This window comes from Salmo salar, chromosome 07, assembly GCF_965601325.2.
Source record: "Salmo salar chromosome 07, fSalSal1, whole genome shotgun sequence".
NCBI classification, from domain to species: Eukaryota; Metazoa; Chordata; class Actinopteri; order Salmoniformes; family Salmonidae; genus Salmo; species Salmo salar.
In genome coordinates this window covers 21,728,241-21,754,893 of record NC_138297.1, presented here as the reverse complement: position 1 = coordinate 21,754,893, position 26,653 = coordinate 21,728,241, and the positions used below count along the sequence as shown (strand labels likewise).

The following is a 26,653-nucleotide window of genomic DNA, read 5'->3' as shown; positions in this document are numbered from 1 at the left end:
CAATATTAATCTTCCAGGATTTGTACATTATTGTATCTTGATGTATAAAAATTGTCCCAATATAAAATGAAACATCTGTCAGAACATTGACTTCATCTCCATCACTTAAACTGTCAGTTTTAAAAGTTATCATTCCTGTGCTTGGTATGGTAACACAAATCATGTATTTCTGGATGTGTTAATGAATACTTGATTTACAGTAACTGAGAAGTGATATATGCCTATTGGTTAGGTTACTGAGCATAGAAGCAGAACACCTGCCTGTTATAGGCCATACATGTATAGTAAATGGATTTTCTAAGGCCACACAGATGCTTGACGGTGACATGTCAATTAAGGCCCCAGGAATGGCAATTGGCAGATACAAATACAAAGTCCCCAACAAACTACATATGCCTAGTAAAGACCCTGATTATTGTAGTGTAGCAGCTCTTCGGGCTAATGTTCCTATCGACTCAGTAAGGCCAGCAGGCTAGTCTTATTTTTTTTTTAATGTTTTATTGGTATGTAACTATTATGAAAGTTGTATTGTCAATTTTGTTTTGTATTTAAACGCCACTTTAAACGTGCACATGACACTGCAACACAATTTCCCCATGGGGACAATAAAGTCAGTAAGTAAGTAGTGTAGCAGCTCTCCTCTGAAGAAGTAAAAAAATACTCCAGGTAAAAACGGGTACTTTATATAATGTCATCTGAATTAATGAAAATTCAGAGTGGGCTGCTGAGATATTTTAAAGGTCTACTGGCAGTCAGAATGAAAACACTAGCCTGAGTGTACTTGGATATAAACGTTGAATAAGTAAGTAGCTTATGTGATAAAAGTAGCATTGCAGCAACACTCGTCATGTTTTTATGTTGATGTAATATTCATTTGGAGGGTGTGTAACACAGATATGGGTATTTTGCAGGCCTTGACAACACTCTCTGGTTGATGGGCAGCTATCGCATCTACCGGGAATAAAAGACATGATTGAGACAATGGGTAAGTGATCAGTGAATTTGTCATATGTCAAAGTTAGAAAAGTGTTGATTACTAATGTTGTCGGTTATGTGCAAGGTCTCACCAGATGAAAAGAGCGAGAGGTGGTACTGTAATGTTTTGATGAAGAGAGTGAATTTGATTGATGTTATTATGTATTTAGATAATATGTTACTCCCTAACTCTCCATCTCCCATCCAAACAGAAATAATCCTGACTTGGCCTCTGTTATTGTAAAATCCCCCTATGTCACTTACAAACTCAGAGTATGAGGAGAATCCAAAGGGTACAAACTGTTAACAGAGAAATGTGTCTTTCGAGACTCCTGTATTTTTGGTTTGTTTACTGTTTCTGCTCAGTGAGGTACATGTGTAGGTTCTGAATTTGACCTGCGGTGCAGAAATATTCTGAGCAACAAAAGAGTGAACAAATTAAGGTTCTACATCTGTAGGCTAGCTCTCAGAATGAACAGTGCTTTGGAACTTGTGCACGCCCTATTAGGTGTTAGTCACAGTCCGCGGTCCTCTGAAATTGGCCCGTCCTCCTGTACCAGAGGACATCAAACCCATCCTCGGCTAACAGGCTGCTATGAGGAGGCAAGAGAAGCAAGAGAGGCGAGTAGGCTTGAGTTCTTTGATTGTGGAGCTTATGCAGAGTCCAGCAAGCAAACTGTGGAGGGCCTTTTTTCTCTGGTTGCCCATTCCGGGTCTGTGAGTCTCTCTGCCAAGCCAAAGCTAACAGCGAATCATTGTTAATCATTGTTGTGGTTTTTCTTTCTTCCGGTGCAAATCAAATCAAATTTCAAATCCAGTCAATTTATATTTGTCACATGCTTCGTAAACAACAGGTGTGGACTAACAGTAAAATGCTTACTTACAGGCCCTTCCCAACAGGGCAGAGAGAAAGAAAATAAAGAAATAATAGAAAAGTAAAACACGTAATAATAAATGCAATAATAGATACATAATGAGTAATGATAACTTGACTATATACAAGGGGTAACATGCAGGGGTACAATGATGTAGATATGTACATATAACTAGGAATAAAGTCACAGATAGTAAACAGTAGCAGCAGCGTATGTGATGAGTAAAAAATGTTAGTGCAAAAAGGGTCAATGCAGATTGTCCAGGTCTTATGGCTAGGGTGTAGAAGTTGTTCAGGGTCCTGTTGGTGTAGAAGCTGTTCAGGGTCCTGTTGGTGTAGAAGCTGTTCAGGGTCCTGTTGGTTCCAGACTTGGTGCATCAGTACCGCTTGCTGTGCGGTAGCAGAGAGAACAGTCTATGAATTGGGTGGCTGGAGTCTGACAATTTTTAGGGCCTTCCTCTGAGCCCGGCTGGTATAGAGGTCCTGGATGGCAGGGAGCTAGGCCCTGCCATCTAGGGCTATACGTACTACCCTCTGTAGCACCTTGCGGTCGGATGTCAAGTAGTTGCCATACCAAGCAGTAATGCAGCCAGTGCGGATGTTGCCTGTAATCCATGTCTTCTGGTTGGGATATGTACATACGGTCACTGTGGGGACAACGTTGTTAATGTACTTATTAATGAAGCTGGTGACTGATGTGGTAAACACCTCAATGCCATCGGATGAGTCCCGGAACATATTCCAGTCTGTGCTAGTGAAACAGTTCTGTAGTTTAGCATCAGCTTCCTTGGACCACTTCCATATTGAGCGCGTCACTGATACTTCCTGTTTGAGTTTTTGCTTGTAAGCAGGAATCAGGAAGATAGTGTTATGGTCAGATTTGCCAAATGGAGGGCGAGGGAGAGCTTTGTATGCGTCTGTGTGTGTGGAGTAAAGGTGATATAAAGCAACGCTCATAGCTACATGATTCTCATATTCTAAACTCTGTTGAACAGCGGTCAACCTTAGCTAAGCCTCGGATGGTTGACGTGTGATTTATTTTCTCCCCCTCTCTCTCTCTCTCTCTCTCCTCTCTCTCTCTCTCTCTCTCTCTCTCTCTCTCTCTCTCTCTCCCATGAGTCATTCGCATAGTGCTTCTCACATTAGCAAGCATGTTTGGTGCTGTGTGTTAACGGGAGCATGGGTTACTCAGATAAAGATGAAAATGTTAGAAGTCTGCCATGGACTTCACATTCTCAGCAATAAAACCGGAATAAACACTGACAACGAGTTAGGAACACTTGGATTAAACTCACAGAATGTTTTAGAGAAGCTGAAGGGGGCATGAAACGTCCTATCTAACTATACTCAACTTATAAACAATTTAAAAACACTTGTGATCAGCCTGCCTGTTCATACTGATAGTTATCCCCCTGCCGCCTCTCTCTTCCCCTTTTCTCCACATGGCTGCCGCCCCATGCTGTCACTGAACTATGCGATGCTTTGCAGATACCCAGCGTGCCTTGCAGGCAGTGGAGCGTCTCCAGGCCAAGCTGAAGGAGCGGGGGGAGGTCCCCACCGAGGAGAAGCTAAGCCTGCTCAAGTCGGTGCTCCAGAGCCCCCTGTTCCACCAGATTCTGGCCCTGCAGAAGTCTGTCCAGCTCCTCAAAGACCAGGTGGGTAAGACCAGGTCTCTCTTGGGGGTTGCGAAATAGGATCACTAAGTTCACAAAGCAGGATCACTCAGGATCAGTTAAGTAACTTTGATGAACAATATAAAATATAGATCTTAATTTTCTGGTTTAATGTCAGGAAACCTAAACTTGGCTTGTCGGGAGTGGCGAGTCAATTTAAATGTCAACTGGGCTGTTTTATCCAAGCTGTGGATATGGATATGGGTTTAAGGGTTCACCCAAATTACAAAATGACATATGACTTGCTTTGGTTTTGTTTCTGTAATTTGGGTGAACTATCCCTTTAAGAATGGTGGTTAGGGTAGCTGTCATTCTAACACCTACAGGGGGTCATAAACATGACGCAATAAAGTAAACAGACTTAACCTCATCCCGTCTCTTGTTTCAACTCCCTAACCGGTCTTTAAGTTTTAGTCCACATTGTAGATACATGTGTTAATGGCATAGCAGCAGACCCAGCTTGTCTTTTTGCAAATAATTCACTGCCTATTCACTAGCTTAAAAAATGTGCAATTTTAAGTTCAGGTTTGACCAAGTATGGTCTTTGCTGCAACAGTATTATTATGTCTAGGAGTTAGAATGAAGGAAAATACTACTACTTATTTCAGTCTTGATTTAGTCTGCATTGAATCCAAATCAAATTATTCTCTGTTTTGGCTTGCCTCCAGACAGACATAGCTTTTTTTCTCTCTCAAATCATGTATTACTGTGGGCATATTGCAGTCAGAGTTCATCTGGGCACTTTTAATAAGGTTATATAAGCAGACACAGCCAGCCAAAGCCAAAAGGCCTCCTTGACTTATCCAGGACCCATGAGAAATGGAGCATTTTTTTTTACCCAAGAAAGAGCTCTTGTTAGGTCACTGTGGATGTATGCGAATGGGCCCGGGTAAGTGCTTGAGACAGAGGGAGAAAGTATGTGAGCTATGCAGTGGGAGGCAAAGATGCTGCTAGAGCCTGTATTTTTTTCACCCCTGAAGGAATTCAGATTATAAAATCTTTGCAGACATTTTTTGGTGTGCTGGTGCTTTATAGTTTATTTCAGCAGTGTCACATTCTTATGCACAATGTAACAACCCAATCCGCACAGTATAGCATGGTTTACGGTGTTTATGTGGCATGCTAATCTACTGCTCTTCCACCCTAATGTTTTCAAGATAAAATAAATGTGCAATGGAGTCTATGTTTATAGATAAAGCGAATCACAGAAAACAACATAAAAAAACATTAAATCATTTAAATTCAAATTAGGGGAACAGAGATTAAGCTGAGTGCTTGCGATACAAAGAGACGTTTCCGGCTACATTGGGCAAAACCAATTTGCAGGAAAGACGCAGTTAGTGTTTTTGGTGTCAGTCAAAACCTAAACCCACATACAGTCTGTGTGCTCCAGCCAGTAGGGCCTAGAACTGTCGGTGTCGCTATGGCGACAGGGCCTGCTCGCAGAAGAGAGAGGCCGCCACCGTGTCAAGTGGGGCAGAAACAATTTCTTAAATGTGCAAGAACCAAACTGGAACTTTAATCCTCTTAGCTCAGCTGGCTAACATAGCTTGTAAATGGGACAGCAACTTGGGCGCTATGCTAACTTAGCCTAGACTACAGGGTTTTTCTGTTTACAAAGGCTAAAACCTCACTATATAGGTTACTGGCTGCATGATATGTCAGCTAGTGTGTCAACAATGCTTCTTCAGTATACTAAGCACAAGTTCAAAAGGGCAACTGAGGATGCTATATTTCAAACAAAGTGCTTATGAAGTGTTAGCTATACATCGCTAGTCCTTGTGGATCACATTCAAACTTATCATGAGCAAACATTAGAGCCAACAAGCAAATGATATTCAAAAATAGGGTTTTACACAGTGTCTAATTCATATAATCCATTAGTCACAGAAACACAGTGGTTGCAGCCCCTTTAACGAATAGCATATCAAGGCATCCAGATGGCTATGATGGAAATATTGCATTGGAAGCAGTGTCATTGTTGGATCAGCTAAAAAGCTATTATCCCTGAAGGATTAGACTACTATAGATCCAGTTAATCATGGTTGGGTAACGCGCTGGCCGCCTCTGACGCTCCTAGGCTCCTAGACTTAGTTAGATTTAGGGAATTCACAAAATTAGCCTGTGTTTATTTTAACAGCAGTGATGGCAGGTTTTTGGTTAGAACTTGATTGGATCAGCTTGTGTAGCCTCATTTAGGATATTTTGTATATTAGTTCTACTCAATGCAAAGCATGTAACAGAATGTGACATGTAAACATGGTTTGTGTTGATATTATGGTTGCACATTTTGGGGAATATTCAGAGGTGGAAACTTTCCGTGGGAACTATTGGAAATATATTGGAATTAACGGGAATATATGGGAATTAACTGAGAAATATGCAAATTAATATTAATGCCATTTAAATGTAGATGTTTTTTGGCATTGTATATATTTACCCTATCATATGGAGACAGAAACATAAACCTTTTACCTTCATTTCATAAGCAGACATAATTGCAAATTATTAAATCCTTCCAATAGAAATAAAAAAACAATTTAGTTACGAATTGAACTTTAATTAAATGAGTTGACTCTTCACATGGGATGATTTCACTGAACAACAAAAGAAAGGGATTATTGAATGATCCCCAATGATCCATCACATCTCCCAAAAACCTTTTCAACATACATCTGTAAAATGATAGTCTAGAAACTTCTCCCTGGACCTCCTCAATGTCCACCTCTTGAACATCAGACTCTGAGGCCTCATCTTCACTGTCACTTTCCAACCTTGTTGAGGATGGCTCAAAAGGCCTTAAATTTGCCCGGATGACCACCAAATTTTCAACCCTTGTATTGGTCAGCCTGTTGCGTGTGTGTTCCCAAACAAGGACCAGTTGCGCTCTGAGGCGGCTGATGTTGGCAGGATTTGGAGGATGATGGAGGCAACGGGAAAGAGCCTCAGATCCACAAAGTCCCTTCCACCAGGTGGCTGATGAGATATGTTGGCACGACTGCCATATTGCATCTCCATCCCAAAGCCCTTGCTTGGAAGTGTACTTCACCAGACTGCCAAGAACCTTTCCCTAATCCAGGCCAAGGTGGCGAGACATGGTAGTGTTGATACCATAGGCCTTGTTGATCTCTGCACCAGACAGGATGCTCTTGCCAGCATACTTGGGGTCCAACATGTACGCTGCGGCGTGTATGGGCTTCAGGCAGAAGTCTTCACGCTTTTTGATGTATTTCAGAACTGCAGTTTCCTCTGCTTGGAGCAGTGGGCAGGGCAGTATGGATTTCTTCTCTTTCTTGCAAGCAGAGTCTGAACATCAGACAGGATGGCATTGTCTCCCTCAATCCGTGCAATGGCTACTGCTATAGGTTTCAGGAGTTTCAGGCTGCTTACCACTCTCTCCCAAAATACATAATCCGAGAGGATCCTCTTGATGGGGAGAGACTTGGGTCAGACTTTCTTGGAGAGACTCCTTCCCCTCCAGGAGACTGTCAAACATGATGACAACACCACCCCAATGGGTGTTGCTGGGCAGCTTCAATGTGGTGCTCTTATTCTTCTCACTTTGCTTGGTGAGGTAGATTGCTGCTATAACTTGATGACCCTTCACATACCTAACCATTCCCTTGCCTCTCTTGTAGAGTGTATCCATTGTTTTCAGTGCCATGATGTCCTTGAGGAGCAGATTCAATGCATGAGCAGAACAGCCATGGGTGTGATGTGAGGGTAGGACTCCTCCACTTTAGACCAAGCAGCCTTCATGTTCGCAGCATTGTCTGTCACCAGTGCAAATACCTTCTGTGGTCCAAGGTCATTGATGACTGCGTTCAGCTCATTTGCAATGTAGAGACCGGTGTGTCTGTTGTCCCTTGTGTCTGTGCTCTTGTAGAATACTGGTTGAGGGGTGGAGATGATGTAGTTAATTATTCCTTGCCCACGAACATGCAACCACCCATCAGAGATGATTGCAATACAGTCTGCTTTCTCTATGATTTGCTTGACCTTCACTTGAACTCTGTTGAACTCTGCATCCAGCAAATTAGTAGATAAAGCATGTCTGGTTGGAGGGGTGTATGCTGGGTGAAGAACATTCAGAAATCTCTTCCAATACATATTGCCTGTGAGCATCAGAGGTGAACCAGTTGCATACATAACTCGAGCAAGACATTCATCAGCATTTCTCTGACTACGCTCCTCCATTGAGTCAACAAAAACTTCTGATTCCAGGAGAACCATGAGCTGTTGCTATCGATAAGGTGTCTGATTCATAATTTTCACCTCGAATAGAAGTAGAGGGACTTTTGTCAGAGGTTGCTTGTTGTGAGCGCTGAGGGAACTTTATTCACTTGGCCAGATGATTCTGAATCTTTGTTGCATTCTTCACATATGATTTAGCACAGTATTTGCAAATGTACACAGCTTTTCCTTCTATGTTAGCTGCAGTGAAATGGCTCCACACATCAGATAGTGCCCATGGCATTTTCCTGTAAAGATTAGAAAGAAAATAAAGTCAAAATACAATTCCATGTACAGATAAATAGTTAAGCAGTTGGATTAAACAACTCCTTTCTAAGATAAATGTTTTCAAATGAAACATGTATGAAAACAGGTGAATTAACACTCCTCAGTTAGAAGGCTCAAGCAAGCTAAAACCCACATGGTAGCAAAAACTACCTAGAAGAAATTGTTAACAAGTTAGAAATGATTTAAACACACTTTGCTCTTGGCTACTATTTACTAGTTAACAAAAAATCATGTATGTCATATACAATATTCACCCCACCCAGTATTGTAATCAAAACTTACCAGAAAGCATTTAGCCATTGGCTCAGACAGTGTAGGAGTGTGGGCTCAATAGCATCTCATTAGTGTGCAAGATTTTGAGAATCAGCTGTACATGTGATGGAAGAGTGCACTGCACATGTGATGGAAGAATGCACTGTGCATGCAGAGGGTTACAATTCCATTGAATTGGGGATAGTTTAACCTAAATATGCCACAAGACCTAGAATTGCCTTATGTGTATCCCACAAAAAAGGTTCACTGTTATAAGCTAACTTTAAAAAAAAATGAATTTAAGCAAAATTCCCCAAATTCCAGGGCTTAACTTCCTATGAAAAAATTCCGGACATTTACCGGAAAGTTTCCAACCCTTTGCAACCCTAGTTGTCATATCCCAAAATAGAACTGTAATTTTGTGGATTAAGTCTGTTTCTGGCTAGATGTATAATTCCTACTGCCACTTGGTTACAGTGTGTGATAATCAAACAACTGCCACAAATTCAAACTATTACAGCCACAGTTTTTAGCAGCTGATGTTTTTCATACAGAATTTACACAGTTTACAGAATTTACACAGTTCAAGATTGCCTATATCAAAATGTTGCAAAACCCTGCGGTCTTGAATGCATCCCTTGTTGACTGTATTTCCATGAATGGTTTCAGGGTGGTGTCACAACATTTGGTGGTGACCTGAGTGAATGCTACACAACAGCCCATGCCAATGGCAGCCATCTTGCCTACCCAGAATCCTCCACTGGTACACAGATCAATGGGAAGCCGTCTCCTGAGGAGTTTGAGCACATCATTCGCTCCATGGCTCAGGTAAAGAAAACCAAAAAATGTGTTTTATTGTCACATACACCAGATAGGTGCGGTGAATTGCGTTGTATTAGTAGGACGGTGCCCCTGGAGCAAATTAGGGTTAAGTGGCTTGCTCAAGGGCACATCGACAGATTTTTCACCTTGTCCGCTCTGGTATTCGAACCAGCAAGTTTTCAGTTACTGACCCAATGCTGTAATGCTGGGCATACACTACACGATTTCGCCACAAATTTGCAATCCCAGACGAATTTTCATGAAGGGAAGGAAATCCTATGAGCTTGGGCTAGGATCAGTATGTCGGGACTCGCGTAGTTTGAGTGGGTCAAGGATGCACTGTACCGTTCTCCAGACTCCTGTCGGAGGTCCAGATAATTTTCTGACATTTTGCTTTTGCGTCTTGTAGTATTAGCAGTCCTACGACGCGATTGGACAAGGACTACTGCCAAAAGCCAGTGAGCACTCAGCATGTGAGACCAAAACAATGATGGAGAAGAGAAAAACAACAACAACACGCAGGTTGTCACTAGTTGCCACAGCCACAGAATCAAAATTGGCTATATCGTACAAATCGATGATAACTTGATTTCATTTAAGGTTAGGCACAAGGTTTGCAGTGTGGTTAAGGTTAGATTTGAAATCAGATTTTAAGAAGATACATTTTAGAAATAGGTAGGGTTTAGCCATAATTATGACTTTGTGGATGTGGTAACTAGTGACGACCCAACATGCCACGTGTGGACCGAGGTAATGGAAGACAGATTGGTGGAGCTGTGGAGAGAATGCAGCTTCCTTTTTAATATTAAAAGTTTTCACCTCCAATTCCCTCTGTAGAATATAAATCCATATTGTATTGGTCTGCCAAACCATTTGTGGGTCCATATTCTGTGCCTCAGACTCTTTTTTAAAATGTTTCTGCACATAATAATGTGCACACTTATAAACCAGCTCGCTGTTTGCATGTCGGCATTTTTTTCTCTACGATAACCAACGCAGGGCAGGATCAACTAGGGAATAAATGTGTAATGTGAGCACCCACATCCTGGGGCTGAGGATGGACGGAATGAAAGATTTGGGATAAGGAAACCGGAAAATGTGAGCATGTCCAAGATGTTAAGATTTTAAAAGTCGTGTAGTGTATTTAGCCTAGCATAACCGCTCCAAAACTTCAATTTTGTTGCTTTTTAGCCATTTTCCTGTAGACTTTATTGTGTGTTTTGATCATTGTTTTGCTGCATAATCCAGCTGCGCTTCAGCTTCAGCTCACAGACGGATGGCCTGACATTCTCCTGTAGAATTCTCTGATAGAGAGCAGAATTCATGCATGGTTCCTTCTTTTAAGGCAAGTCGTCCAGGTCCCGAGGCAGCAAAGCATCCCAAACCATCACACTACGACCACCATGCTTGATTGTTGGTATGAGGTTCTTACTGTGGAATGTAGTGTTTGTTTTTCACCAGGCATAATGGGACACTTGTCATCCAAAAAGTTCACTCAAGTTTTCCAAAAAGCACCTGGAAGCACCTGAATGATCATCAAGACTCATGGAAGAATGTTGTATGCAGATGATTCAAAAGTCTAACTTTTTGGACGACAAGTCGTCCAGGACCTATATCAGAGAATACTACAGGAGAATGTCAGGCCATCCGTCTGTGAGCTGAAGCTTAAGTGCAGCTGGGTCATGCAGCAAGACAATGATCCAAAACACACAATCAAGTCTACGTGAAAATGTCTGAAAATAAAAAATGTGGAATTGTCTAGTCCAGACCTAATCCCAATTGAGATATTGTGGCAGGACTTGAAACTATCAGTTCATGCTTGAAAACCCACAAATGTCGCTGAGTTACAGCAGTTCTGCATGGAAGAGTGGGCCAAAATTCCTCCACAGCAACTTGAGAGACTGATCAACAACTACAGGAAGTGTTTAGTTGCAGTCATTGCAGCTAAAGGTGGCACAACCAATTCATTTTTCACACAGGGGCATTGGGTGTTGTATAACTTTGTTCATGAAATAAATGAAATAAGTATGTATTTGTTGTATTATTTGTTCACTCAGGTTCCTTTTATCTAATATTAGGTTTTGGTTGAAGATCTGATAACATTCAGTATCAAATATATATGCTAAAGTAGAGGCAAATACTTTTTCACAGCACTGTATATTTTTTTGAGGCTGCAATTATTAAGAGGCACATATTTCGTTATAAAGTTTTTGTTCCTAATCTGACTTGACTTTTGCACAAATGCTGGCAGTTGGTACTATTTCTGTAGAAATATCTCCAGAAATATCTCTTGATAATCACAAGCAAGGCTGGTTACACTCACAGTCAAGCTAGCTAAATATTCAAAGACATTCCAAGACAAGTGCACGCTACACTACACACTCTTGAGTGACTTCAAATAGACTTCAGAGGAGAGAGTATGTATTTGATGCTGTTGTGAGAGGGGGTAAGGGGAGTGCTAATGCTGAGTGTGTGTGCCCGTGTGTTTGTCTAGGGGCGCTACGTGACACACATGGAGCTGGTGAAGCCGCTGTCTGGGGGCCTAGGCTTCAGCGTGGTTGGTCTGAGGAGTGAGAACCGCGGGGAGCTGGGCATCTTCGTCCAGGAGATCCAGCCCGGGAGCGTGGCCCACTGGTATGGGAAAGTTAATAAGGGTCATCCCCGGCGAATAGATCTGGTTGAAATGATGTCATTATAACCAGAAACCCCGTTTTTTCCCAGTTTTTTCCCCCAGTTTTGGCCACTAGGTCAACAGTTGATTATCTAATATGTTAGTATCTCCCCAAAACCATAGTTGGGGACTACTGACCCATGTCTTTTTCGACCTGCGTCTTTTTTATACAGTGAGATTATTATTCACAGTTCTAATACTTTCTTGCCCGTCAGATAATCAGCTGTTGACAATCAACTATTCAAGAATGGACTTTGTTACACTGAGGCCACATCCTCATGAACTATGTTTGACCAGAATACATTATAAGTTTCTCTCACAAAATACATGTTTTATCTCAATGCAGTTTACCAATATAAATAATAAACAAATCAATCAGAATCATTCTGTTCCCGCAGCGATGGGAATCTGAAGGAGACAGACCAGATCTTGGCCATAAACGGTCAGCCCCTGGACCAGACCGTGACCCACCAGCAGGCCATAGGCATCCTGCAGAGAGCCTCTGAGCGTGTGCAGCTTACCGTGGCCAGAGGACCCATCCCTCAGCTGGCCAGCCCCGTGGTGTCTCGCACACCCTCCGCTGCCAGCACCATGTCTGCCCACTCCAGCGCGGTGAGGAGAATGCACACACAGAGGCCTGTGGAAGCATACACATACATAAACACACTAGCACATACACACAGAAAAATGAACACACTCACATTCTGTACATATGAACAAACATGAACACATTCACATTGTGTACACACACACACACACACACACACACACACTATGGTGTCCCACATTCACAGGGAAGCTAGTGTCATGCATGACCACTCTAGTGTGATGAGGAACAAACAGAAACAAATCCACCCCTCATAAACAGACAGTTGTATCATGTTAGCTCACTGGGGAACACACACCACAATATTCAAATTCTGTCTTTGAGCACTTACTTAGACATGCTTTGTCGACTACTACATTTTTTGGGGGGGGCTGGATGTGTCAATGTGTAGTTCATACATGCATAATCTATGAGCAAAATTACTGTCTTACCTCAAACGAAATGTGTTTCTGGAAGCTCTGCTGCGCCATTTCCCCTTCATTTTCCCCCGTTTGGGCCATCCCCTTAGCAATTTGAGTTCAACCAATGAGCTTCAGCTTCTCGCCACTTGAGTGACAGCTAGCAAGAGGCACATGATGCACACACAGCAGAGCGAGAGAGAGAGGGCAATGACGTGGTGCACAAATCTGCACATATGTGACGTAGTACGCAATTTTCGGGGACCACTTTTAGGTCGTGAGCGCTACGTTCAGAACTACTGGCTAAAAAGTATACAAAAGTACCGGAGAATCTCTTTAACTTGTTCATTTTAGTTCCTAGTAGAGCAAAGGGACTAAAGAGTGTATCTCCATTGAACCCTGTTCTGGGTAGTTTTCTTTACATCCTTGCAGGTGGTTTCTGGAATGATGTTGCTTCATTTCCTATTCATTAGTCCTTGTTGTTCTCCTTGCGGCCAACCTCTCTTTTGCCCTGAGGGTTACACCCTATATATAGTATGCATCCTGGAATTAATGTTTTGAGGTCCATAGCTGACCCTCACTCTCTGTGTCCCTCCTTAGGCCCACTGGAATCATGTGGAGACCATTGAGCTGGTCAACGACGGGACAGGCCTGGGCTTTGGCATTGTGGGAGGAAAGAACACCGGTGTCATTGTCAAAACCATCCTGCCTGGAGGCATTGCTGATCAGGTGACTTAAATGTCATGGATGCACCACACATTGGTATTTAGAGGATGTGAAAGCAGAAAGCTTGGTTTTTGGAAGACATACCTACTAGTAATAACCAATGACTTTCCTACTGTACTTTGTCCTTAGGATGGGCGTCTGCACAGTGGGGACCACATCCTCACGATTGGGGACACTGACCTTTATGGCATGGGCAGTGAGCAGGTGGCTCAGGTACTAAGACTGGTTTCAGTCTTGTATTGAATTGACTACTGATAATGAGACTTGTCTGAGACTTGACAAAAACGTCTAAATTGTATCCCCGTTGTCCTAATTTGTCTATAGTTCTTTCCAGTATAGCCCTCAGCGACAAGCACACTGTTTAATGTGTAGTGCTGATATCAATTGTATTGTGATTGGTCCAGGTCCTGAGGCAGTGTGGTAACAGAGTGAAGCTGGTCATCACCAGAGGCCCTCCAGAGGAGACCTCCACCGTCCCAATGGCGTTGCCCACTGTCACAGAGCAACAGGTAGGACATGCACATGTTCTCTGTACAGCAGAGGTGTGGGTGGGTCGCTGGTTGGGTGGGTGGGAAGGGGGAGGATTGGGGTGGTTTTATTAGGTTAGTTGAATTAAAATAGTATATTTACATATGACACAGCTGTCCACCGTAGAGGGCCCATGGTTCTGTCTCTTTTTTCCTCCATCTCTCTTCGTCTCAGGGATCCAGTGAGTATAATCATTTCACGTTACATCATCTGGGACTCAGAAGTCACCATTTTCCAAAAGGCTTAGAACTGGAATTTGCTGTCCGTTACGAAGCAATAATAGCCTTTACCCTTATCAACATAGGAATGAGTTCCATGACTCACTCTCCCAAACTAGACAGTATGTTCAGTCTCCATAACCTTGTTGCTTGATTCATCAAATAAATAACAACTCATCTGGCTGACAGTGATGATACATAGGTGAGGAATGCTTGTTGGTAAATTGGTAACAATTGGCCCCCACGACTCGCCCCCTCTACTGTGCTCTCTGTAGGCCATTTTGTAGAATGTAGAAGCTGACTCACTCTTCCTCTGTCTCTTCACAGGACTATGAGGAAGAGGAGGCTGAATCGTTCGACGTCGGGCTTACCAAGAACGCCCAAGGTCTGGGAATCACTATCGCCGGCTATGTGGGAGACAAAAATTCCGGTAAGATTTGGCAGTGCTGTTTAATAAACTTTTGTTTTATTTACTGCAGATTCAGTTAAAGGATGTCTCTTGTACTGTATAAATGATTCTGCTTGTTTTATGAATGTTATCCACACATTGTCATTGTGTCTATTTTCAGAGCCCTCTGGTATTTTTGTGAAAAGTATAACTAAAGACAGTGCAGTAGAGCAAGATGGCCGCATCCATGTTGGGGACCAGATCATAGCAGTAAGTGTCTATTTTATATATGTTTACGGACCTTTCAGACTTTATTGAACAGACAGAGAGATTTCTGACTTTATTGAACAGATAGAGAGAGAGTTCTGACTTTATTGAACAGCTACAGTTCTGACTTTATTGAACAGATAGAGAGAGAGAAGTTGACAGTGGGGAAAGAGGTTGTGCAGTAGGCAGGATTCAAACCTATGCCAACACCGTTTCTGTGTGCTGAAGGCAGCAGCCCTAACCGCTAAACCACCCCAGGCCACAATCCTCAACTTTTTGAATAATATGAAATGCACATTTAAATTCCATTCCAAAGTATAAAATAAAGTGTGCAGGGGTATCTCTCATTTTGGATCATTTGGAGCTTTATTTATTTAGATCGGGTATTCCAAAACTGGGGTACGCGCAATGCCGTCGGGTGTACGCCAAATAAAAATGTGATTCACCAAAAAATCACATTTTCAAACAGTCCATTTGTATTTTCCAACGGGGGTATACATTTGGTCGTTTTTTTTCTCGCCTGAGTAGCCTCGTTTCACTGCCAAAAATGTAATTAAACCATCTAGTGTTCATCGAAATAACAACACAATGTCAAATACAGGTAACCTAGTCAAATAATTAACATCCAATCACATTAACCGTTACTCTCTCGCGGGAATTTATTCACCATTTTCGAGGAACAAATAAGGTTTTATATGTAAGATGGTTAAATAAAGAGCAAAATTATTGATTATCATTATATTATTATTTGTGCCCTGGTCCTATAAGAGCTCTTTGTCACTTCCCACAAGCCGGGTTGTGACAAAAACTCACACTCATTCTTGTGTTTAATAAATGTATCATATAGTATGTGTGTGGCAGGCTTACAATGATGGCAAAAAACAACATTTGAGAGTGCGCTGACCTTGGTGCTAGAGGACGTATGCAGCTGGAGGTTGAATGTTTGAAGGGGTACGGGACTATAAAAAGTTTGGGAACCACTGATTTAGATAATGTGGGGAGAGTAAGGCCCCACATTTGAATAATTTAGCTTCAGTGGAGAGCTATTATTTTAAGTGTTGTTTCTTGAATGGGTATTGAGACGCTGTTCCAATCATCATGCTAAATTGAGCAATTACAATGATTGCAATACCCTTTCTGTGTTACACCGTGATTTGAAGCATGAGAAAATCTTCAATCATGATTTGTTTTCTTTTTGTGATGTATGTTTGTCTGTTGGGCGCGATCATTTATGTGTGTCTGCCTGTGTGTCTGCCTGTGTGTATGGGTGTGTGTCTGCCTGTGTGTCTGCCTGTGTGGCAGCCTGTGTGTATGGGTGTGTACGTGTCTGTGTGCTTGCCTGCCTGTTTGTGTGCTGTCCTATTGACTTGGATAGATAGCTCATGTGGCACAAGGTCTGTTTTAGCATGGACAAAGCCCTCAATGACAATGACCATGCTGGCACAGAAGCCATAATGGCAAAGATGTAAAGAAGAGCCCTCTATCCAACTCTATGATGTATCAATAATCTTTACATGAATGATCGCCGCCTGCAGGTGGACGGGATGAATATCCAGGGCTACACCAACCAGCAGGCCGTGGAGGTGCTGAGACACACGGGCCAGACGGTTCACCTGAAGCTGGTCAGAAGTGGCTTCCGTCCAGAGGACATCCCACCCGCTGTGGTGCCCAGTGTGATCGTACTTCCACCAACCCCAGGGGGCCAAGACCCCACACTGGAGAGAACAGATGTTGTGGACACCACCGCTCAAGGTACCAGTGGACGAAGGGCGTGGGCCGTGTTCATTAGGCACAGAATGGAAGAAAATGGACTGAAACAGGGAGAGACTGCCTTAGTGCTGTCCCCGACCCCAAAAAATCTTGGTCGACCAAGAGTTGTCTGTTCTTTCGACCAATTAATTGGTCAAAATTTGTAAATGTGTATTTTTCCATATATAGACACACCTTATGTGTTTTAATAAAATCAAAAATCAGCTATATGCACTGAGCTTGTCTGATGCTTTAAGCACGCTGTTTGATGAAATAATGAAGACACACAAATTACTTTAGATGGAGTCCGACCAAAATTGATTGGATTGTGCTGGGCCCGGCTCAGACTCGCTACGCTGTGTGCGCTGTGTTATTTATATATTTTTTTACAGCTCTCCTCCCAGCTGCAGCAACCACCACAGAACATCAATAGTGTTTATCACACAGTCTGTGATGCTGAAGCTGCAACATAATTACAGCCATTTCTGAGGCTTTTCTAACAAACCAAAAAGTGTAAAGACTTTATTACAGCATAGCAAATGTTAAAAACAGCACAATTTGGGAAATTACTTTATTCCGTCATGTTGTGGTTGCATGAGGCTTGGAGCTCACAAAATCAGTAGGCTATTAACCAAACACTCAAACAGGGAACAGAAGCAGAATCTGTCTTATTTCTTATCGTTCTCAACATCAATATGCTGGTTAACTTTGCTATTATGCACATAGCAACATGGTCTAGGAAAAGGCGCCAATTCAACAGCGCACTGATGTTTCAGAACTGCGGACAGCAACCGCTGTCCAATGCCGAAGAAAGCGCATTTGTTTTAAACTAATATTATTTGTATTAATGTTGCGCCATTGTTCTTACACAGTATAACCAAATACAATTTCAGTAGCATGTCTTAGAGTGATGGACTGTGCCATCCCCATGTCCTCCACAATGGATTTGTCCACTCAGACAGGCGCGAATCAGAGAGGTGTCTTGTACACCATGAAGAAACATTTTTTTTTTGCGACTGACTGCTCGATTAAAGAGATCTCGGTCGACCAAACAATCGACCAGTCGACTAAATGGGGTCAGCTCTAGACTACCTGGATTTGTCCAATTAAAAAAAAAAACATTCACAAAGTGCTTTAAATGTTTTCCGTGGCGTGCCCTAATGATCCTGACCATCGCAACTGCATCTTTGATTAGCAGTCACAAATACCTCCTATAACAGTAGTCTATAGTCAAGCAAAACACATTTTTATTCCATATACATTTACATGTTAGTCATTAAGCAGACGCTCTTATCCAGAGTGACTTACAGGAGCAATTAGGGTTAAGTGCCTTTCTCAAGGGCACAGGAGATCGTACTCTGACATTATCCTTCATTCATACATTATTGAAATGGACCTATACCCTAGACAAAATCCAGATTTACCTGATTTCGATGTAGTCCTGGTGCCGTATGCATCAAGTGTCTCAGAGTGCTGATTTAGGATCAGTTTTGCCTTTTAGATGACAATGATTAAGGTTACATGGACAGGGAAGACCAGATCCTTACGCATATATTCTGAGAAGCTTGATACATACAACCCCTGATCACATCCCTGGTGACGCTGCAGGGCTGTGCCCACTTGACGACAGTACACATACCACAACAATGCCCTACTTGAATGGCCTCCATCTGTGTTAGGATGGGAAAGGGACTTCTACTTAAACCCTCTCACCACAACCACAGCTCCAGATTTAGAAGGCAGCGCCCTCCGCCCTGCTTTGGAAACCCTGAACTCATTTAGCCTGTAATTGGGCCAGTGTCATAAGAACCTTAGGCGTAGGAAAATGCATTACAACGCATACACACACACGTGCATGCACACGCACACACACACACACACACACACACACACACACACACACACACACACACACACACACACACACACACACACACACACACACACACACACACACACACACACACACACACACACACACACACACACACACACACACACACACAGGCAGACTCACGCATACTGCCAATAATAACACAACCCGTAACGACATAGCCAGCATGTTCAAAGCCGGAACCAGGAGGAACTAAAGCAGACTTCTACACATGTTTCTGCGATGTGTGTCTGTGAGTGTGTGTGTGTGTGTGTGTGTATGTGTATATTAACCATACAAGACACAATGCACAACCCATGACATCATAGCCATCATGTTTCGGACTAGGAGCTAGATGACTTAACCAAGAGCTCTACAAGTGTGTTGTGTGTGTATGTGTGTATTAACTTGTTTGTATTGTGTACTCCGGTGCAGGTGAGAAACAGTACCAGGCATTGAGTGGGGAATCGGATGTCTCCACTGTGAAGGATCAGTTAACTAAGAACACCAGAGACGGTAAGTCAATCCACCCCCCTGTTATCTGGGATCCGTTACTAAGTACAGTGGTAGAGATAATGGATTGCAATCTGTTTTAAAATATGCTACTGTCGCGATGACTGGTTTTAGGCTACTGTGTATTTCAAGAGATTTTCAGTAGCCCTTTATTCGGATAGTCCATCTGTAGATGCTCAACAAACTATCAATGAATGTCTATAGATGTTTTTCCTATTGTAATTCAACAGAATGTTGTTGAAACGTTTTTTATCTTCTGCTGATAGTTTGTTGAGCGTCTACAGATGGACTATAGACTGTGCATGTAGAGAATAAGGGTCTGTATGTTGTTTTTATTGCATAAAAGTGCAGATGAACGATGCCTTTGAAGTGATTCTTAAAGTACTCTTTCAAGTAGTGCGTTTGGAGTTGTCTAACTGTAGCCTACCGCTTGCTGTGTGTCATTTAGTCGGAATTAGATGGGACGTAGCAGTTGGCTGAATGTACTGTAATCAAATTTTATTAGTCACAAGCGCCAAATACAACAGGTGTAAACCTGACAGTGAAATGCTTACTTACAAGCCCCTAACCAACAATGCAGTTTAAAAAATACGGATAAGAAATAAAAGTAACAAGTAATTAGAGAGCAGCAGTAAAATAACAATAGTGAGACTATACACAGGGGGGTACCGGTACAGAGTCAATGTGCGGGGGCACTGGTTCGTTGAGGTAATATGTACATGTAGGTAGAGTTATTAAAGTGACTATGCATAGATGATAACAACAGAGTAGCAGTGGTGTAAAAGAGGAGGTGGGGCAATGCAAATAGTCTGGGTTGCCATTTGATTAGATGTTCAGGAGACTAATGGCTTTGGGGTAGAAGCTGTTTAAATGCCTCTTGGACCTAGACTTGGTGCTCCGGTACCGCTTGCCGTGCGGTAGCAGAGAGAACAATCTATGACTAGGGTGGCTGGAGTCGTTGACAATTTTTAGGGCCTTCCTCTGACACCGCCTGGTATAGAGGTCCTGGATGGCAGGTAGCTTGGCCCCAGTGATGTACTGGGCCGTTCGCACTACACTCTGTAGTGCCTTGCGGTCGGAGGCCAAGCAGTTGCCATACCAGGCAGTGATGCAACCAGTCAGTATGCTCTCGATGGTGCAGCTGTAGAACCTTTTGAGGATCTGAGGATCCATGCCAGATTTTTTCAGTCTCCTGAGGGGGAATAGGTTTTGTCGTGCCCTCTTCACAACTGTCTTGGCGTGCGACTGTCTGTTGGTTTCATAGTTACGTTTTAATTAGGTTAGTATTATATTTCTGTGTTTTAAGGAGCTAAGATAACAGTATGAGTAATTTCGTTGTAATCATGTGGGACACATGTAATTTTACCTTCATATTCTATTTAAGTCCATATTATATTGCTGTTTTTAAGAAGCAAAGCTAACAGAGGATGAAGAGTTGGAGCTGATGGAGAAGTGGCAGGAGACGCTCGGCCCCAGCAACAAAGTAGTGGTTAGTAAACAGAAAAAACATTCACCCAAGCCCAGTTTGTCTCCACTTAATGATACATACTGTAGTTCTATTTTTTCCTGTTTTATACACATTCTTTTGGCATTTTATGGATGGACATGGACTGTTTGCAGAATAAAAACACTGTTGTATTTGTCATCAATGGAAAATGTCAAAACATTGGTCAGAAAAAAAACTCGCCAACCATATTGCCACACTATGTAAATGTAATGCTGACTGTGAAAGGAAAATTGAATAAAATGTGTGAAAGCGTGATTTTATTTTTTTATTTTCATGCCAACTGAGTTGTATCCACCTGTTGTGCCAGATTGCCCAGGTGGAGAAGTTCAGTGAGAGCAGTGGTCTGGGCATCAGTCTGGAGGCCAACAACGGGCACCACTACATCCGCTCTGTCCTGCCCGAGGGGCCAGTGGGCCGCTGTGGGAAACTCATCAGTGGGGATGAACTGCTCGAGGTAAAGGACACCGCCAATAGCATATTGAATCGGCAAAATGAATACACCCCTGGTGAACAACAGTTAGCCTGGAACTTACTTACTGCTGTAACGATGTGCGCTGGGAGTCGGGAAGCAAGTTCAGGGAGTGAATCATTTAATAAACAAATGAATAAAACAAGAAACACGAACAACACACAGACAGGAAACTGAAACAGAAACAATGATGCCTGGGGAAGGAACCAACGGGAGTGACATACAGTTGAAGTCAGAAGTTTACTTACACCTTAGCCAAATACATTTAAACGCAGTTTTTCACAATTCCTGACATTTAATCCTAGTACAAATTCGCTGTCTTAGGTCAGTTAGGATCACCACTTTATTTTAAGAATGTGACATGTCAGAATAATAGTAGAGAGAATGATTTATTTCAGCTTTTATTTCTTTCATCATATTCCCAGTGGGTCAGAAGTTTACATACACTCAATTAGTATTTGGTAGCATTGCCTTTAAATTGTTTAACTTGTGTCAAACATTTCGGGTAGCCTTCCACAAGCTTCCCACAATAAGTTTGGTGAATTTTGGCTTATTCCTCCAGAAAGAGCTGGTGTAACTGAGTCAGGTTTGTAGGCCTCCTTGCTCCCACACGCTTTTTCAGTTCTGCCCACAAATTTTCTATAGGATTGTGGTCAAGGCTTTGTGATGGCCACTCCAATACCTTGACTTGACTTTGTTGTCAAGGTATGAATCCCAGCCTGACTCAATATGAGTGTTGACCATTGGATGTGTGCGTCCACCCCTCTCCATTCAGGTCAATGGAATATCCCTGATTGGTGAGACCCACAAGGAAGTGGTGAGGATTCTGAAGGAGCTTCCTGTCTGTGTCTACATGGCCTGCTCTAGGTCCGCCCCTCTCCTTCAGAGTGACAGGGATTCTGGCCAAACAGGGTTGGATGAATTTTCCACCGAACCTAAAATTAAGGTAATTTCCCTACACTGATGCACAAAACGTGTACTATATCCATGTATAGTATATGCTATTGACATCACCATTGGTTCATATTTTTTAAACGGTCAGTTTTTGAGTTACTATTATAGTCATTGCATTGCATAGTCATTAATTACGAGCCTCCACATAATGCAATCTAACATGCATGGTTGGGGACAACTCTGTTTTCAACCATATAATTCAGTCATTTCAGCAAATTAATTGTTCAGGAAGTTATTAAAAACGGAATGAAAGCCAGAAAGCCCTTCATAAAATGGTGGCTGCTGGACATACAGTAGCTCACAGTAAACAGTGTTTCCCCCCACCCCTTGATACTGAATGGCTAATATAATTGGGAATGAACATCATTAAGTCCTCCTACTTGACTCATCCACCCTCATTATTTTAGCACAGTCTGTCCAATGCTCTGCCGGGCCTCCAGACTGCTAACAATAAAGGATTAAGATTTAGGATTAGGAAGGACTCTGACCGTTCATTAATACCAATCCATCTAAAGTAATACCTCAGATCATTTGACAATGCATGGGATACAAGAGATAGTAGCCAGGGAGCTACACAAAGCTAACCTTCAAAGGAAACCTGCTTTCAGATGATTTTTGAGGGATATCTCCTCAGCTCTTCAGCTGCATGAGTTCAGGTAAAAAACACAACATACAGCACTTCTGCTGCATAGCATCCAAAGATTCCCTTTGATGTGCTGCCAAAAAACGTACAAAATGAAACTAGCGGAGAACTAGGAGCCTATGGGCTCGGAGTGAGTCAGGAATGCGTGCGCAGGGATGATATCGAGGGTATATGTCTGTAGATACAGGGAGACCTCAGCAGTTTCCTGGTACCCGGAGGTTCCGAGGGGGCGGCAACAAGGGAAAATGTGACGGAGGAGAGTCTGGGAGCTCCTTTGGCCATGTGGGAGACGGAAATACAGGACATCGAGCTGGAGAAGGGAGAGAGTGGACTGGGATTCAGCATCTTGGACTACCAGGTGGGAATTCTGAATGGGAATTCTACTTGCTGGCAGGATTGGGGAGTAACAGATTACATGTAATCGGTTATATGTAAACGATTACACAAAAACGAACTGTAATCCATTACGTTACCAGTAAAAATATTGTAATCAGATTACAGATACTTTTGAAAAATAGATGATTACTTCTAGGATTAGTTTTAAATTAAAAAAGGATGTTTGCGTAGAAATTCTTTGACACCTTTCTTTTTTCTCAATAAAATCCAAATCAGTATTGCAAAAAGTATGTTTGTTCAGCCTGAGCAAATCTGACCACAAGTCAGAGACCACTATGATGACACACCAAATGCGTTTTATGGTTTGAGGGAAAATAACAGGAAAAGGTTTTTGTAGGCTTCAGTCCAAGGTATGTCTTCCAATTGTGCAACCGCTGTTAGTATCCAAAGATTATCCAACTTGAATAAACACTTGGGGGTAAAGACGACAGCAGTGATGTAGCCTATGGTCGAAACGGATATCACTTATTGATATCTATATAGGGCATTGATGTGAATCACACTGCTGCTCTCTCATTTAGCTGGTTGTGCCTTACGGATTGTGGTTGTTGTGGATGGCTGTTCACAAATGTAGGCTATATGTGGATTTTAACCCAATAATTGTTGAATTGAAGAAGTTAAACTGCCTATTAAGCATTGTTTTTGCGACCAGTGGACAGCCAGTGGAAAATGACTCTTGCAACAGCTGCATAGTGCAGATCTCATCCTTTTGGAATAAACTTTTTTTCCCTAACTTCTCCATGGTATTGTGCTCCATACTGTGGGGCTTTTATTGGTTAATCTAATTCGTGCTGATTCAAAAACCTATGTCCATAGGCCTAACGGACACATCCTCAAACTCGTGCCCTTTTGGTAGACTTAAACTGCTGCAAATGATAGAGAATTCAAAGTGTCACCAACAAACTATTTAAACAATAGGCCTATAACAAATGGAACCTATGGCATACATGTCTCACTTTTCAGTAGTGCCCAAAGCATGCCATTCTATGAGAGCAGTATTTCTCAAAACAATGAGTCCAATCAGTCCTCTACGACAACAAAATCATAAACAACAGAGTAGGCTAATAACGATTTGGCTAATCTATAATTCCATAATTCCATATTTGAAGATCACGGGGTAATAAATGAATTGTAATTACTGGAAATCTGTCTGACTTTGGTTTTTAATGTAAAGATATAGCCTAATCGTATTATTATCTGTAGTATCAAAGGATGGGTGAGAAGAAGCCCACATAACCGTCCCATAAAGTAAAATGTAACATCCGTTTATGGCAAGCTACGTACACTCTAACATTGATTTATCCAGCAATACATGTCATTCAATTGGAAATATACATTTTTGTCTTCTTCTAATGGCTCTTAAGGGGAAAGTAATTTAAAAGTAACTGAAAGTAATACGATTACGTTACTGAGTTTTGGTAATCCCAAAGTTACGTTACTGATTACAATTTTGGACAGGTAACTAGTAATTGTAACTGATTACATTTAGAAAATAATCTACCCAACCCCACTTGCTAGTCAAGTGTGATTTTTCCCAAATGATAGAATTTACTTATTTACTTATCATTCACTTCAATTAGTTGTTGTTGTAGGTCGTTTCTGTCTTCTTACTTTGGGAGGAAGTGGTCATGTGAGCTTTAGGACCTTTGCCTTCTGGGAAATGAAGTTCAACAAATAGCGTAATTGACTAATTACACTGTAATGCGCTGTATTTTTTAAACTAAATTGCTTACTCTTATTTTCGAACACCTGATATACAGAACATTCAGAATAAACAAATCCTCCAACTGAAAGTACATAACAGATTTTAGTCCTTATTGTATAAGATTATCTGTCGAGTGCGTCCATTGACTTCACTGACACAGATCTTGTAATAGGACCCAATGGATCCGGCGAAGACGGTGATCGTGATTCGCTCTCTGGTGCCAGAAGGAGTGGCCGAACGGGATGGCAGGCTTTTGCCAGGCGACCGGCTCATGTTCGTCAACAGCACCAATCTGGACAACGCCAGTCTGGAGGAAGCCGTCCAGGCACTGAAGGGGGCCAACATCGGCATGGTTCACATTGGGGTGGCCAAGCCACTGCCTGTAAGGGAACCCTATTGTGATTTTTGTCCTAAAGAGAGGCTGGTGTGTGTGTATTTGTGTGTGTGTGTGCGGGGAGGGGGTGGGGGTGCAATGTGTTCTGTGTGTGTGTGTGTGTGTGTGTTATATGTATGTGAGCGTTTGTGTGTGCGTTTTCTCACTGGTGTGTGGCCACCCAATAATGAGGGCTCATCTTACAGATGGCTTGTATTATTCATGCTGATAAGGCAGTAGAGTTAGGCTGCATGCTGACTCAACTCCAATCTCCCTGACAACAGCATAAGGCAGGACAAACATCCCTGCCCTTTGTGTCATATTGCTTGGACTCCTTGTATATAAATTCCTTGAGGCAGCTGTTAAAAAAAGGGGTTGTTCACAAACACATTCACCACCTGAGGGATTTCTAGTCTGTTTTCTGTGAAAATTGGCCGCATTCTTTCAGCTTTAAAGTTACATTTCTCTCTCTTGGGCTTGCCATTATGATGAGAACATACAGTAAGTTCCGGTTCTGGGATGTCAAGGTTATTGGAGGTCGGGTGGATTACATTGTCTTTGGGAAGCCTCTGTGGAGTTATCAAGCTTTCCTGGAATGTGGGGGGGGGGGGGGGGGGGGTGTTGTTGTATTGCTTCTCCAAATTGAGTTTGATTCTCCAATACCTTCTCCAATTTCTCCCTCTTTTCTTTATCTATCTCTCTCTCGCTCTCTCTCGCGCTCTCTCTCTCTGGGCATCGTATTAGACAAAATCAAGAGCAAAAGGTCATTTTAAAGCAAAGCTGTGGCAACACCTTTGGAAATCGAATAACCATGTATACATTTTTACCGAAATATTACCTTGTGATGTAGTCTGAGATTCAGCCCGTGATTCCTAACTACAGACAAAACCATGGAGACCAAATCAAACCGTTAAAACACATGCTTTTCGCTACTAACAACCTCATTTATATTTTTTAACAACCCAACTACAATCATATTTGACTAGAAATTTGAAACCTGTAGACAATGATTGGAATTTCCTCAGTATTATTTTCTGGGGATTTTTCCCATTTCCTGCCCTGTCTCCACAGCCATACAATGAAGAGGACAGTCCGTCGTCATCCTCTGGAATCAGTTTTTTTTTATCTTCAACACTGCTGGTTAAAGAAAGCGATGAGGAGGAGCCAGCGGAGGACCACCTTTTCCGGGCAGAGCCTGCATTGGTTAGTCGCCGTTGTGGACAAGTACAAAATATGTATGCACAAAAAAGTAAAAAGACGAAAAAGTACAACTACAAAATTGCGCTCTGGATAAGAGTCTGAAATGTAAATGTAAATTAACCAATGAAATTGAGGGACAAGAAAAAACGACCAATCAAAATTAAAGACACAAAATAACCATTGTAACTTTAAAATGCATCCTTTAAAATCTTGTATCAAGTGCATTTAATTTAATGCAAAACTCAATAGTATCTAATAAAAATTTAGCCACAAAAAACAAGACAAACATTTTATGGAGCATCACTCGACTAAACACTCTGAGACACAATGGGAAAGAGCAACAATGTCCAA

The 26,653-nt window shown here is 42.1% G+C and overlaps 1 protein-coding gene across 6 annotated transcripts in view; it reads left to right on the top strand.

Annotated features, from left to right (window-relative positions):
* Positions 1-26,653, top strand: part of LOC106608788 (multiple PDZ domain protein) — a 64,217-nt gene that overhangs the window by 1,223 nt on the left and 36,341 nt on the right. For 3 of the 6 annotated variants that reach the window (XM_014206933.3, XM_014206932.3, XM_014206934.3), the window contains exons 2-19: positions 912-985; positions 3,338-3,504; positions 8,965-9,123; positions 11,612-11,751; positions 12,187-12,400; positions 13,394-13,522; positions 13,649-13,732; positions 13,924-14,028; positions 14,593-14,695; positions 14,835-14,923; positions 16,456-16,672; positions 18,978-19,058; positions 20,465-20,544; positions 20,870-21,016; positions 21,807-21,977; positions 22,810-22,986; positions 24,902-25,111; positions 26,174-26,305. In XM_014206933.3, coding sequence (XP_014062408.1) covers positions 970-985; positions 3,338-3,504; positions 8,965-9,123; positions 11,612-11,751; positions 12,187-12,400; positions 13,394-13,522; positions 13,649-13,732; positions 13,924-14,028; positions 14,593-14,695; positions 14,835-14,923; positions 16,456-16,672; positions 18,978-19,058; positions 20,465-20,544; positions 20,870-21,016; positions 21,807-21,977; positions 22,810-22,986; positions 24,902-25,111; positions 26,174-26,305 — 2,421 coding nt within the window. In that variant the 5' untranslated portion in view covers positions 912-969. The remainder of the gene's footprint in view (positions 1-911; positions 986-3,337; positions 3,505-8,964; positions 9,124-11,611; positions 11,752-12,186; positions 12,401-13,393; positions 13,523-13,648; positions 13,733-13,923; positions 14,029-14,592; positions 14,696-14,834; positions 14,924-16,455; positions 16,673-18,977; positions 19,059-20,464; positions 20,545-20,869; positions 21,017-21,806; positions 21,978-22,809; positions 22,987-24,901; positions 25,112-26,173; positions 26,306-26,653) is intronic. The other 3 variants (XM_082977447.1, XM_014206936.3, XM_045721683.1) reach the window with 2 other exon arrangements.